The sequence below is a fragment of the Spinacia oleracea genome, chromosome 6 (assembly GCF_020520425.1).
Source record: "Spinacia oleracea cultivar Varoflay chromosome 6, BTI_SOV_V1, whole genome shotgun sequence".
NCBI classification, from domain to species: Eukaryota; Viridiplantae; Streptophyta; class Magnoliopsida; order Caryophyllales; family Amaranthaceae; genus Spinacia; species Spinacia oleracea.
In genome coordinates this window covers 123428104-123442863 of record NC_079492.1, presented here as the reverse complement: position 1 = coordinate 123442863, position 14760 = coordinate 123428104, and the positions used below count along the sequence as shown (strand labels likewise).

The 14760-nt window shown below is 32.7% G+C and overlaps 1 protein-coding gene across 1 annotated transcript; it reads right to left on the bottom strand.

Moving 5' to 3' along the window:
- Positions 1-5053: 5053 nt before the first annotated feature.
- Positions 5054-7282, bottom strand: LOC130463563 (uncharacterized). The gene is made up of 3 exons (XM_056832729.1): positions 6763-7282; positions 6153-6576; positions 5054-6053 (listed from the first exon to the last, which is right to left on the bottom strand). The coding sequence occupies exons 1-3, from the start codon at positions 7280-7282 to the stop codon at positions 5054-5056; spliced, it is 1944 nt and encodes a 647-aa protein (XP_056688707.1).
- Positions 7283-14760: the final 7478 nt, after the last annotated feature.

Genomic DNA, 14760 nt, shown 5'->3' with positions numbered 1-14760 from the left:
AGCCGTGGCAAGTATGACATGGTGGAACGTCTTCCACGATGGACCGCTATCCATAAACATGGGGCCTTGGCCCGGGAACATGAGAGCCTTGGCTCAATGGGCGGATGCCCCATGGGTACATGCATGTCCGAGAATCGTAACCTGTGAACATATACTGCCAAACGAACTAGGTATTTCACTTTCATTTATCATGTTTCGTTTAATTTTACATTTTAGCCTTTCTACTTCAGTTGAAGTAACATATTTCCTTTAGATCATGTGATCAAAATAAATCATCATTCCTGTCATGGTTTCTTATAAACATTATTTTATAAGAACATTCAATCAATCATAATATAAGGAATAATTCCATCAAATCGTATTATAATAAATAATTCAATAAAATCATATTTCATTTCCCGCAATTCACAAAACATGTCAAAACATTCATTTAATAAATCAATCATAACGTTGTAATTTCATAATCGCATTTATAAGGGAATTGCGGGTATTAGCAATAGCCGTTACCTACACTCCGCGATTGCTAAGGCTTTTCCTTGGTTCGTTCGTCCTGAGCTCCGAATCCAATTTCTTTCAAAATATTAAATCACTGAATTAGTATTAAATCGACAAATAATTTAAAATCGATATCTTATAAATAATAAATTTTATAAGTAATGGTTTTATAAATAAATATAATTTCATACTTTAATGAAAATATTATTAAACGAAATTTAGTCGAAATATATTTATATATTTCATAAATCGATTTACATAAAAAAATATTATATAAATTCTTGTTAAATAAAGCTAGTAATTTATTTCATTAAAATCGATAATTAAACCTGAAAAATAATAAGGCTCATAAGAGATCTGCTCGTGTCGTCTTAGGTACAACTCACTACACTCCCCTCCACAGGAATCCCAAGTATCGCCTGAACGTCATGAAACATGATCGTCATCTCTCCAAATGGCAAGTGAAAAGTGTTCGTATCCGGTTGCCACCTCTCCACGAAAGCTGAAATCAAAGGAGCGTCAATGTGGGATGCCATCATAAATGGCAAATGACTCAACGAACTTTCACCTAGCTTATCTCGCAGATCTTCTTTCATTCCACGATACCACTTCATTAGCCGCTTACATACCACTACTCTACTCTGGCAATGCAATTTACCTCGATTGAACGTGGCTTCCCATAAGGACCTCGCAACGTGAGTCGAGTAGCTAGGAATAACGCTACCGTCTGAAGGACCTCCGCCCATCGGGCCAGTAACTAACCATGTGTCTCTAGTCCCCTTATCTCTACGACAACGTCCGGTGGTACTCATACTCCCCTCAGGGTTACGAATAAACTTCCCTTTACGTCGATGGATAGTAATAGGAGCATTAGAGTCGCGCACCACGACGCGAGGTGGAATGACTGGCTCCTCATCGCCCTTAGAACCCTCATCCTCATTGCCCCCAGAACCCTCATCCTCATTGCCCTCAGAACCGTCATCCTCATCGCCCTCAGAACCCTCATCCTCATCGCCCTCAGAATCCACGTCATAGTCATGGCAAACCTTCGACCCATGAGAAGACTGAGGTGGCGAGCTATTCAACTACGCCTGGGGTGAGGTGGATTGCAAGGCGTTATCCAAATCAATTGTGAAGTCCTCCAAGTCCTCCTCAATATACTCCTCACCCAATGGTAAACCATCTCTCTCTCTCTCTCTCTCCTAACCGAAGCATTTACACACCGACTTCTCGTGTGCCTCACTCCAGAACCAACAACGACATCATTCACATCATCCACATTATCCTTATCAAATTCGACGTTGGTCTTCGTAAGTCGCTATTATTCATCAAACGTGACATATATTAGGTTGATTTTCATTAAAAATTAATTCCTCCATTAATATTCAATTATATTTTCAAATCGATTCAAAATTACGTTACTCATTTATAAAGTGCTAAATATTGCTAATAAAATATTCAAAATTACGTTACTCATTTCTAGTGTTGCTAAATATTCTAACATGACATATGCTTATTAACAACTATTCTTAATACCAACGTGACCTGGATTACATTTTTAAATTTTTATTAGCGTGACACATACTTGTTACCAAACTAACATTTATATATCGTTTAAACGCTAATAATTTTATAATACATTTTGATATTATAAACTATATTTTTATTTATATAAACTATGATGTATATAATAATTTAATAATATTTACTAACATTTATCAATTAATTATACTCCCTAACATCAATTAATAATATTCCCTAACATTAATAATTAATTCCGTTAACATAATAAATATTAATCAACTAAAATATTATAATCTAAATTAAAACAGATAATTAAATAATAAAAAAAATCGAAAATTATAAAAATTTAATTAAAATTCAGTAATAGTACAACAATAATAAATAAAAAAAAAAAATTAAAATTTCAAATGCAGAATCCCCGCCCACGCACACAAATTGCGTCGACCTCCATGTCAACCGCGCACAGCCTGTGCGCCGGTGACATGGAGGTGGTGCACCAGATCTGCACGAACCCCATGTCACCGGCGCACAGGCTGTGCGCGGTTGACATGGAGGTCGACGCAATTTGTGTGCGCCACCCAACCCCTTTCAATTAAGAAAAAAAATTTAATTACCTTTAACGCCGGCGGTTGTGGAGGAGACAAAGGCGTCGATGTCGGTCTCCTCTTTGAAGCCATTGACGTTGACAATATCACTGGCGAAAACCAGCTTCGTGGGCGGCGAAACAGGAGTCGTGGCCGGCGAAACATGGGTTGGAATAACAGGGGATGGGCGTCCGGCGAGAGACGATTGAATTAAAGAGGGAGGTTTTAGGACGCCGGTGGCTATGGTGCGTGCAAGAGGGGGCTATGGGTTTGCTCCGGCGGCTATGGTGATGGGAGTTTTTTGACGCATTTCCGGTCGGGTTTGCTCGACAATTAGAACAGAGAAGGAGACAAGCGTTGGTCGGCGAAAATATGGGTTTGCTCACCCGACCGGAGTTGGGCTGAGACGGCGGCGGCGCAATTCTAAGGCTGCCGGCAGGAGGAGGAGAGGGAGGAAGGGAAAGAGCAGAAGGAGAAGGGTGATGAGGGAGGGGGGTGATTTTGATTTTAAAGGGCAGAATCGTACTTTCACGTCAAAAGTTAGGGCGTTATTAACGGAACAGGGCGTCGAATAACAATCCCCTTATTTTAATACCTCAATATGTATTTCCACTACAAAAACAGTTAATTACGGTCTCACATTCTCGCGCTCTCACGTTCAATTTAAAAAATAATCTCATATCTTCTATTACATCTACTTTTTTATATAAAATAATACCCCACTATCTCCTTTAACCTATTTTTCCAATAAATTAATACTTCGTATTTGATAAACAAACAACAATTTACTCCCATTGTCCAAAAATGTTCTTTACGTATTCCATTTCGGGTGTCCCAAAATATTTTTTAACCTTTCCTTTCATATTATCACATAAATTCTTTAATATTATATAATTTTAGGAAATTTGGTGAAACACTACCTTTAAGTTTGATATTTTTGTGAATTGCTACCTTTTAAAAACTTTTTTATATTTAACTACTTTATAAGTTTAGTTTGTTTGACTAACACTACCATTTGACGTTTGTAGTTAATTTTTTACATCTTTGTACCCCACCACAACGTTTATTTAATATGGCAAATGAACAAAACAACAAATGAAGATAGCTATTTAAAAAAATAGAAGAAATACACGAAGGAAAAAATTAACGGAAAACGTCAAATAGTACTATGGTAGTGTTAGTCAAACAAACCAAACTTATAAGATAGTTAAATTTAATTTTTTATAAAGGTAGTTAGCAATTCACAAAACCATCAAACATAAAGGTAGTTTTTCACAAAATAATTAAATTCATTACGGTATTTAATCTTTCACATTTTTCTATTAGGACATTATGTTAAATCTTTTCCATTTTTCCAATGTCATATTTTTTGTAACAGTGAAAATATTATAAATAAATATAATTTATCTTGCTTAAATAAAAAAAATGGTGGATATTAATTATGAATAGTGAAAAAAGTTAAAATTAGGTCAACTAATTATGAATAGTGAAAAAAGTTAAAATTAAACATTTAAATAGATACGGAGGAAATTAAATCAAAATTAGTTTTACAAAAACAGTAAATTATTATAATTTTTATCGAGTGTTACTTAATGCAGAAAAGATTTTCTTTATGCAGAAAATAAAATTACCAAAATATCCCTAATTAATTAATTAAGAAATATTAAAAGAAAAACTATTAATCACACGTGAACATTAAAAGAAGACATAACATTCATTAATTATTAAAGTGTCGGTGTGATGTGCTTAGCAATGACCACGACATAACATTCATTAATTATTTTGAGGTTCTTTTTATCTTTTGATAACGTACAAAAATTATGTCTTACGATTTCACTTTATTACTCAAGTAGAAGGTCTAGCTTTTACAAAACTTAACATACTCGATAATAATCGTTCGTACATAACGTACTTGAAATACTATAGAAAAATAAAAACCTCTAATACTATATAAAATTAATCGTTCATACATACCTAATAAATATTATTGTCCATTCTGACAATAAAAACATAATATTCAAAACAACTAATTGTATTCACTAAACTCAATGTTTATCCACGTAACAACTTCCATCTATCGATTCTGGGATAAAGTGGAGCATCCCATCCTTGTACTGTACCATCGTGAAAATTAAACCAAGGTCCCCAAAACTCTGGAACAGGACACTCATTCATCAAAGTAACCTGTAAATAATTGTTACAAGGTAAAATTAATATAATATAAGGAATAAATTATAACTTGACACTATTAAAAAGTAGTATATACATACCGAAACAAAGTGTACACAGGATCTTAGATATGCGACGCCAATGAGTTTCTCTGGAGTTACAATGCCTTCTGGTACATATAATGGCAAATATGTCATAGTACCAATTTGTATCGGGTCTAGAGTAATTAGTATCACATTATACGCAGTCGCAATTACAGGACCCATATAATGCATGGACATCTAATAATCTTGCGGACAAGGACTCTCGTAATAGTTAATCCTGCGTAGTATATTTAATGCCCCTTCTTGACTTTGATTCCATATAACCATCCAAAAATTTAAACGACTCTCTATGAACAAATATAAATCCATACGCACTCTTCTCCATTGGTCTTCTGACCCGTAAATTTGATGTGCCACCGCTCTATAACCACAATTACCATCTGCACCAACATTTTTATATTCATAAATAAATGGAACCACATGAACTGGAATCTCAAGAGATATAGGATCCTCCCTCGAAGAATTTTTACTGGAATTAGATTTTCTTTTATTATTCGATGAAGGTTGTTGAGTACCACGATTAGGAATCTTTTTTTGAACATGCTCCCAGTATGACATGTCTCTTTTTGTGGAACTTCTAGTTGGTGGACGATCCTTAGGTTTCCGCTCACATACAGGCTCTTCCAATGGAACTGATTCAGGATGTATTATCTTCTGCAATTGAAATATATATTGTTTCTTGGCTTCCGAGGTTTGATTCTTCATATTTTCAAAATACGATTTTAATATCTCATCATCATCTTGATATTGACTACAAGGCCCATTGGGTACATTAGAAGTTTTAAAACCTTCCATATGAAGTGTCCTCCAGAATATATGAACATCATTTAAATCAATAGGCTTTCCTTCTCCATCAAGTAACCTCATCTCATGTGCGCATGGGAGACCATGGGAAGTTCGCAAATAACATCCACAAGTTGCAGGGTCAATTCCTACTTTATGTCGACCATATTCTTCATTAATTTTTCTTATTGCCAAATGAGAAACTTTACCTTTTAACTGACTAAGAAGATGTAGAACAGTAATATGAAGATCAATGTTCTTAGACCTAACAAAGCTGGCTTTAATTTCATTTTCCTGAAGTTCTAATAAGGAGTGCAACCTTTTCCAAATTGTATTCATACTCCCTGTAGATGTCTTCAAAAACCTCTTTAAAGCATTATGAGCACTTTCAACCCTATTATCAAACAAGAAAAAATTAACCACAACCAAAATAATAAAATATTAATTAATATGATTCTTATAATAACAAGATAACAACATTAGCTAGTAATACCTATTTGTAGTACGATTTCCTAAGTGAAACATCTTTTTGGTATAAGATTGCACAAATTTCTTTGCATGAATCAACCATGTATCTTCAACATAGTTCAGTGTCTTTGGATGGGAAGCAAAAACCTTTTTTAATTGCATTACCCTTTCTATATACTCAGCTTCTGTCTCGTCATAAACAATTTTGTTCCAATAACTAAGAAACGCATTCGCAAATAGAACACTCCTAGTGTCAGTTTTTGCCCTAGCTTCCACATTTTTAGCAATATGTCGTATGCACAACATATGATCACTCTCGGGAAATACATCATCAATCGCGTGTATCAAAGCATACTCTCTATCCGTAATAATAACTTCTGGCATATGATCTGGGTCAAAGAGAGATCTCACACACCGAAGTGCCCATTCAAAACTGTCCCTTTTCTCATCTTGGAGAAATGCAAATCCAACGGCAAAGTTTTTCCCAGTTGGAACACATCAAATTATTTCTAGCAAGGGCACTTTGTATCTATTTGTCTTATAAGTGCAATCCATCATCAAAACATAATTAAATAACCTTAACATGTGCACAGCCTTTTTGTTAGCAAAAAATAAATCGGTTAATACATTTGTACCTGGTGTAGTTCGGTACCAATAAAAGTAGGATTCATCCTTTAAATATTTTAGAGTTTGTTGCATAACTGATCGACCATCCATTTCTTCGTTCCTTATTTTGTGCCGAAAGTTGTATATTTGTTTCACTGTGGTTAAGTTTTCCTTATTTTCATTCTTTATAGACACCAAAATCTGTGAAGGTGTCACATGAGCTCGAGTCATTTCCCTTGTTTTATTCTCCTCATCCTTGGTCAACCTACTCATTATTGAACGACCCACATTATATGCAGGAAAATCATGATTGTGATTTCCATCGACTACAAACAATCTCCAAGTTACCCCAACCATTTCCTTTCCATTAAGACGAAATGGACACTCACATCTCTTGGATCCGGTGTTACGCTTGGTATTAACTTGTACACTAGGATTATTCCTACGATAAGGTAAAGATCTTTCACATCCCAACCATACATATGCTTCTCCAGATCCGTTGCCTGCACCTCCTCTTGAAGTGATAATAACTACACCTATTTTGTGCATTTTTCCGATATCTCTAGCAAAATTTATTAACTCAATTCGACTTTTAAACGTCACGTTTGTCTCGAATAAGTAGCCAAAATCCTTCAATTGGCTCGAATTTAATTGGACATAGACATCCTACAAAAAATAAATAATACAATATGATTTTACTACGTTATCATATATGTACATTTAAAGGGCTCATATATATACAGTGAGAATGCCAATATTCTTTATAGCCGTATCAAACAGGTTGGTCAAATTGAGTTTAACGATCAAAATTACAATAAAAAATATGTAATATAGCCAAACACTATGTAAAATATTTGCAGGAAAGTGGATATCACATTTATATATAGGAACATGTTTTTTTGTCAGTTCATAGCAACATGGTTGAGGTCAATATACTGACCAGGTTGTTTTGTATCCTTCCCATGTTAGTTTCAGTTGAGACCTATTTGCAGTCTATTTTATTTTGCTTGTAAGTTGTAACTCTGGTATATGACCTATATTGTTGTGCATTCACCAAAGATGTCTCACTATATAAATACTATATATATAGCTAACGTAATTGCATTATACTCCGCATTATGTAATTTTGTTCTTTACGTTCTATTGTTTGTGTCTGAGGTCTTTTCAAAAAATTTAAGCAGTTATACGGATAGTTGGCTATGTCACTTGTTATTGTCAACTATTTATACAATATATATTCATCTGCATGTAGCTATGTGTAAGCGTTGATGTAAATAAGTGAAACAATTAAATATAATTATTACAAATAAATCGTTTGCTAACCATTATGAATTAACCACTACTCTAATTTAATTGATCGTTGAAGCATAAAAACAATGAATACAATCTATTATTAAACACAAAGTCAAACCAATATTATTTTACTATACCTCAATTGAATCTGTATTTGTTGTATTGTCAAAATTTCCTTGTCCTTCCTCCATACTCTTGATGTGAACAACTAACGTGTTCTTATTATCATCAAAGGTCGAATGCTCTCGTTCATTGATATGTTCATCATATTTATAAAAAATTATTGTCAATTTCTAATATGCATAAGAAACGTTATATCTATATAACTCTAACTCTAGAATCCTAATACATACAAACTTAGACAATAATATTTGTAGTGTCACAAAAGGAGTAAAATTATATCTTGGCCAGCTAGGTGTGACCATGTATTGGGATAGAATATTAAGAATATTAAGTAAACTAGTACACTTAGAAGTACATTCGACGTAGGACTAATTAGTAATCCCTTATTAGAGTAGCGATAGGAGTCAACTACTTGTAATATACGAAGTATATAGGTGCTATTTTTTTTTATTTTTTTTGCAACGATATAAAAACGACCATTACAGGGTCAACAAGACTTCCTAAAAGAGTAGAAGAAGCAGACTCAACATTAATAATTAATGGCTGCATAGGTATGCATCTATCTCTAGATGCATATGAGCTGACACACTACATTATACATACCCATTTTTCTCTCTCCTCTAACCTTTCCCCATTTTCTCTCTCATCAAACCCCATTTTATTTTTCTCTCACCATTTTCTCTTTCATCAAAACCTCCACATTCTCTCTCATCAAACTACTATTTTCTCTCATCAAATTTCATATTTATCTCTCTTTAAACCTCCAATTTGACTCCGATGGATTCCACAGTGACGGTTACTCATGCGATTCCGGCGAATTTCTAGTCGGATTCGTCGAATTTCTGGTAAGATCTGTCGAATTTTTGGTCGGATATGTCAAAATTTGGTCAGATCTGTCGATCTTCTGGTCGAATATGTCGAATTTCTCATCGATTCCGGTGAATTTTTTATCAGATCTGTCGAATATCTCTCTCCTCTCTTTATGTCAATCTATGTTTATTTGTATGAAATTCGTGAGTTTCCTTTGTAAATTGATCTTTAATATGCATTTATTCAAGGTTCATTTTCAGCGAATTCGTGTTTAATAATTTGTTAGTTTCGTCACCAAATTTGATTGTGACTTTAATTTACATATTCGTGTTTAATTGATTTCGTGGTTGGAGATGTTCAAATTAATATATGTAGATGTTCAAATTAATATATGTAGGTGTTCATTTTTTTTGAACAACAATTTTATGCTGCGATTTTAGATCTATTACTGTTCATGTTTAATTTATAAAGTTCGATGTTCAGAATTGTAGAATGAACTACATTTGGTAACTTAGTATTGTGTTGGTGTTGTTGTTGTTGTTGGTATTGTTGTTGGGATTGTTGTTCGTGGTGGTTGTGGTAGTTATTGGTGAAATATTAATTTTGATTTTGTTATGTTCAGTTTATAATTTATCATATTCAACTTATAAAAGATGATGTTCACAAAAAATAACACTTTTGTATGATGTTCAGTTTTTCAACTCTCGTGTTAAACTTCTAAATAATCATGTTCAACTAAATTTAACTTATAAAACTGATATGTTCAACACTTTGGTGTGATGTTGTTCAATAGAATTTAACTTATAAAAATAATATATGTTCAATACTTTTGTGTGATGTTCAGTTTCTCAAGTCTCATGTTCAACTTACAAAGAATTATGTACAACTAAATTTAACCTATAAAACTATGACATCTTCAACACTTTGTGTGATGTCCAGTTTCTCTAGTCTTATCTTCAACTTATACAGAATCATGTTCAACTAAAAGGCAAGCATCAACATTAATAAAAAAGCATCAACATCAAACAACGAGCCAAAAGCATTCTTTAAAACAGATGTTCATTATTCTTTACTAAAAGATCATGTTCATATTTTATAAGCAGGTGTTCATTATTCTTTACTAAAATATCAAAATTGGCACCTTCTAAATATTGTCATGTTCAGTTTATAACTCATCATGTTCAACTTATAAAAGATGGTGTTTAATTTATAAAAGATGATGTTCACAAATAAGAACACTTTTGAGTGATGTTCAATTTTTCAAATCTTATGTTCAACTTATACAAATTCATGTTCAACTAAATTCAACTTATATAAAACTAAAATATGTTCAATTATTTTTGTGTGATGTTCAATTTCTCAATCTCATGTTCAACTTATAAAGAATTATGAACAGAATCATGTTCAACTAAAAGGCAAGTAGCAACAGTAATAAGCAGATGTTCATTATTATTTACTAAAATATCAAAATTGGCACTTTCTAAATATTGTCATGTTCAGTTTATAACTCATCATGTTCAACTTATAAAAGACGATGTTCAATTTATAAAAGATGATGTTCACAAATAAGAAAAATTTTGTGTGATGTTCAGTTTCTCAAGTCTTGTGTTCAACTTATAACGAATCATGTTCAACTAAATTCAACTTATAAAACTATCATATTTTCATGAATAAGAACACTTTGTGTGATGTTCAGTTTCTCAAGTCTTATGTTCAATAACATTATGATTTTCATGCAGGAAGGAAAGGGTTAATATGAATGCGCCAACAAAAGAAAAAACCCGAAATTGAAGATGTGGTATTAAGAGAGGCTGCAAGAATTGAAGGAAAAAACAAGAAAAGAATATGCAAATAAGGAATCAGATAGAAAGAGAAAAAAGACCGGTGTAGCGAAAAAAGTGGAACCCGAAAGGAAAGAAGCAGAAAATTTAAAAGCATATAGAATATAGAAATAGAACTAAAATAGAAGAAGCATATAGAAAAATAGATGATAAAGTTCATTTTTTGAACATGAATATTCATTAAGTTACTTTAAATGTCCATTTGTTTGTTCCTTATGTGTGCTTGCAGCTTACTCAAATAATGAGATTTTTTTGGGGAAAACAAGCGTTATACAAAATTTAGAAAAAAAAAAAAATTAATTAAAATTTTTAATTAAATTTTTTTATTTATTTTTAAAAAGGAAATGCACTAAAAAATGAAGGCTGGAACTGGGGATGGCAACGGGTAGGATCTGGACCGGATCCTCTAGGATCCAGATCCAGACCCGTTTTTTAGGCAAGGATCCAGATCCTACCCGGATCCGCTGGGTAATTAAATTGAGGATCCAGATCCAGATCCGACGAATCCTACGGATCCGGGTCCAAAACGGATCCAAAACGGATCCTAACTTATTTTTTCATCAAACGAAACTAATTTTCATTTTAACCTTAAAACATAGTTTAATAAAACTTCAATAACAAAGCTATTTTTCCATACAAGCATTTACTAAAATAAAATTTAACAAATCCAACATAAATAATACTAAAAGTTCAAAAACTTCAATAATACTACAAGTCTTAAGTCTTTACTTTTATATTTTTATATTTTTTTTTTATAAAAACGGGTAAACGGATCTGGATCCGGGTAATGACTTAGGACCCGATCCAGATCCGTTTTTAAAACCAAGAATCCATATCCTACCCGGATCCGTCGGGTCCAAAAATTGAGGATCCAGATCCGTTGAAAACGGATCTGGATCCACGGATCCGGGTCGGGTCCATTACCCACTGCCATCCCTAGCTGGAACTGCTAAAACAAAGCAGTTGGAGCTCGTATGCATGCAAAATTGCATGCATAGCTATGCAGCCAAAAATTTGGGGACTCAACATTATGATAACAACAATTAGAACTTAAAAGTAGCCATATTCTTCTTCCATTAGCGGTAGTGGTGATCCAAAGATGTGGGCCTTGTTAACCATCAATTGTCCATTCTGACCAGGAAATTATCTTCCACAACTTCGTAAGAGCTTTCTCAAATTTCAGAGGTACTATCATTGATGGACTCTTGACCCAGCCTTAGAGTTAGAATAAGTGATGGATCTCCCTTGAACAAGCTGCTGCTGATACACATACTCCATGGCCATTCCTGGATAACTAAAATTCTCAAACAAGCTCACAATAACTCTATCATCTTCTTCCCAACACTCATAATGATTCAACAAAATAGGAGCCAAACTTCATTCTACCCCAATCCCATTACGAGAGATAACTTAGGACTGAAATTTAAACTCTTCGAAAACCCAATTAAACTTCAACAGACTATTAAGGAAACAAAATACAAAACACTACTAGAGACACCTCAAGGAGAGGGATGAAAGCTACACTACACTTACAGATCGATCGTTTACGGTGGAGACAAAATCCTTGCGATTAGCCGCGAAATGAAGCTTTTTCCCTAAAATTAGTAGGAAATTACACTCGCCGGCGACCACAGAAGTTAGATCGGCCGCCGACGAGCCTCATGGTTGTTGAACTGACAGAGCGGTGGAGGTGGGGTTTTGGGTACTTCCCATTTTTGTCGGTTCAAAGATATGAAAGTATAAAGGTTCTCAATTGCTTGTTATTGGAAACAAAAGATTCTCTTATTATTTGTCAACGTGAATTCATTTTTTATTAATAATTTTTATTAATTAATTAGGGATATTTGAGTAATTTTAATTTATGCATAAAGAAAATCTTTTCTGCATTTAGAAGCTATGTTTTTATTTTTCACAAAATGCATACAGTAGTATATACCCCAGCTTTTAGAGGTACTAGTATTGAAGCCCGTGCGATGCACGGGTTTGTAATGAAAAGTACATATCGCACGGGCTTGTAATGAAAAGTACATATTTGTTATTATTATATCATCGTACAAAGATAGAAGTGCGATGCACATATCTGTTTTTAATTATTTAAGTTACTATGGGTATCTCTTAATTTAAAACTAATTTCATTTTATTTAATTTTACACCAAATTTCTATATATTTTATTCAGTTCTTATTGTTAAATTGTTTTTAGGATTATTTTACAATAGCTACATTAAAATTGTAGTCATAGTAACCATCTCCAATATGTATTGTGATTTTAATATATTTTACCTTGACCATTCATATACTCAACTAACATTTAAACTGAATTCTTAGAGGGATTTTCTTTTAAAACAATTTACTAATCATTCCGGACTGCTATCGATCAATAAACGTAGCCACTTGAATTAGTAGTTGGTTATTCATGTAATTTAACAAAATCATTACATATAAATTGTATAAGTATAGACTCCCTATATCTTTGTTTTTTCACCCCATTTTCTATTTAGTCGATCCTGAATTAAATTGGATATGATGACGTTATTTTTCCTTTTGTACATACCTCTTCGTCAATTAAGACCATGTCCAGACAAATTACACTATTTTGTTTAGTGAAGTTTAGCACATCAAAAAGCCTTGAAACACGTACTTTTATTTTCCAATCGTTTTTGCTTGAATTAATTCCTCGAATCAATGAAATATTTCTGAAAAATAAACATACAGAGTACTTAATCATCGTAATAACTATAGGGTAAAAGGAAAATCAAATATAATAAGATCATCATAATAACTATAGGGTAAAAGGAAAATCAAATATAATAAGATCATCATAATAACTATAGGGTAAAAGGAAAATCAAATATGATAAAAAGAGGAGTATAGTTGTATAAACTTACGCAGCCATGATCACAAAAACTTGAGTTTACTATAGGGTAAAAGGAAAATTAAATATAATAAAAAGAGGAGTATAGTTGTATAAACTTACGCAGCCATGATCACAAAAACTTGAGTTTTTTTTTATGTAAACTATTATGTTGATGGTTAGACATGGGTTGAACATGTCATATATTTATAACCGGAAAAAATAGTGTAATGCAAATAGAATTCTAATGTAAACGTCATAAGATAAAATTTGCACACGTAGAATTAGAGTTCGACGTCTAATAGAAAAGTCCTAAGATAAAATTGGTGAAGTTATAATCTATCTTTATTATAATATACTTACTCCTAAGATATTCGGCCCACGTATAACATTAGAAGTATAACTCCTAAGATGCCCACGTATAACATTAGAAGTATAACTCCTAAGATATTTTATCTTATGTAATCTAATGTATAACTACGTAATTTAAAAAATTTCAATAAACATTATTATAATTATTATAATTTATTTTTATAACATTATTAAAATCTATTTTTTTTAATAAACGTGATGACGTGGAAATCCTACGTGGACGCTTTCAATGATCTCCAAAAAACTCCCCTTTATATATATATATATATTAGATTGATATAACTATATAAGTCATATAACTAGAATTCATGTGCAATCTGGGATATTTTTATTCTTTGCCTTCTTTTTGATAATTGTCACATTGAATGCGTAGTTAACTTATGTACTACGTGTCTACGGATTATTCTTGCGTGGATCTAGTCCACAATAATATTAGTGTGGACCCAAAACCAATAATTTTCTCTAGCACCATTTTTATATACATAGTGACCTTTATTGTTCATGTGGTTCATTTAATTAATTAAACACCAAATTTCTTAGATATATTAACTATTTTTTGTATCATAGTAACCTATGTTTTTAAAAGTTAATGTGACTTAAAATCATATTATTCAAGCGCAACATGTATCAACTACACCAATTTGATATGTTTTTTTCATAATAATCATAATAAACATGCCAAAATAAATTAGGAACATGGTATTAACCTTCTTTTAGGCATGGTCCACACTAAATT

Excerpts from the sequence above, each read along its gene's own strand:
- LOC130463563 (XM_056832729.1), bottom strand. The coding sequence starts at position 7,282 with ATGCACAAAATAGGTGTAGTTATTATCACTTCAAGAGGAGGTGCAGGC. Across the intron at positions 6,577-6,762 it reads TTGGTACCGAACTACACCAG|ATGAGAAAAGGGACAGTTTT; the intron begins GTACAAATGTAT and ends CATTTCTCCAAG. Across the intron at positions 6,054-6,152 it reads GGAAATCGTACTACAAATAG|GGTTGAAAGTGCTCATAATG; the intron begins GTATTACTAGCT and ends GTTTGATAATAG.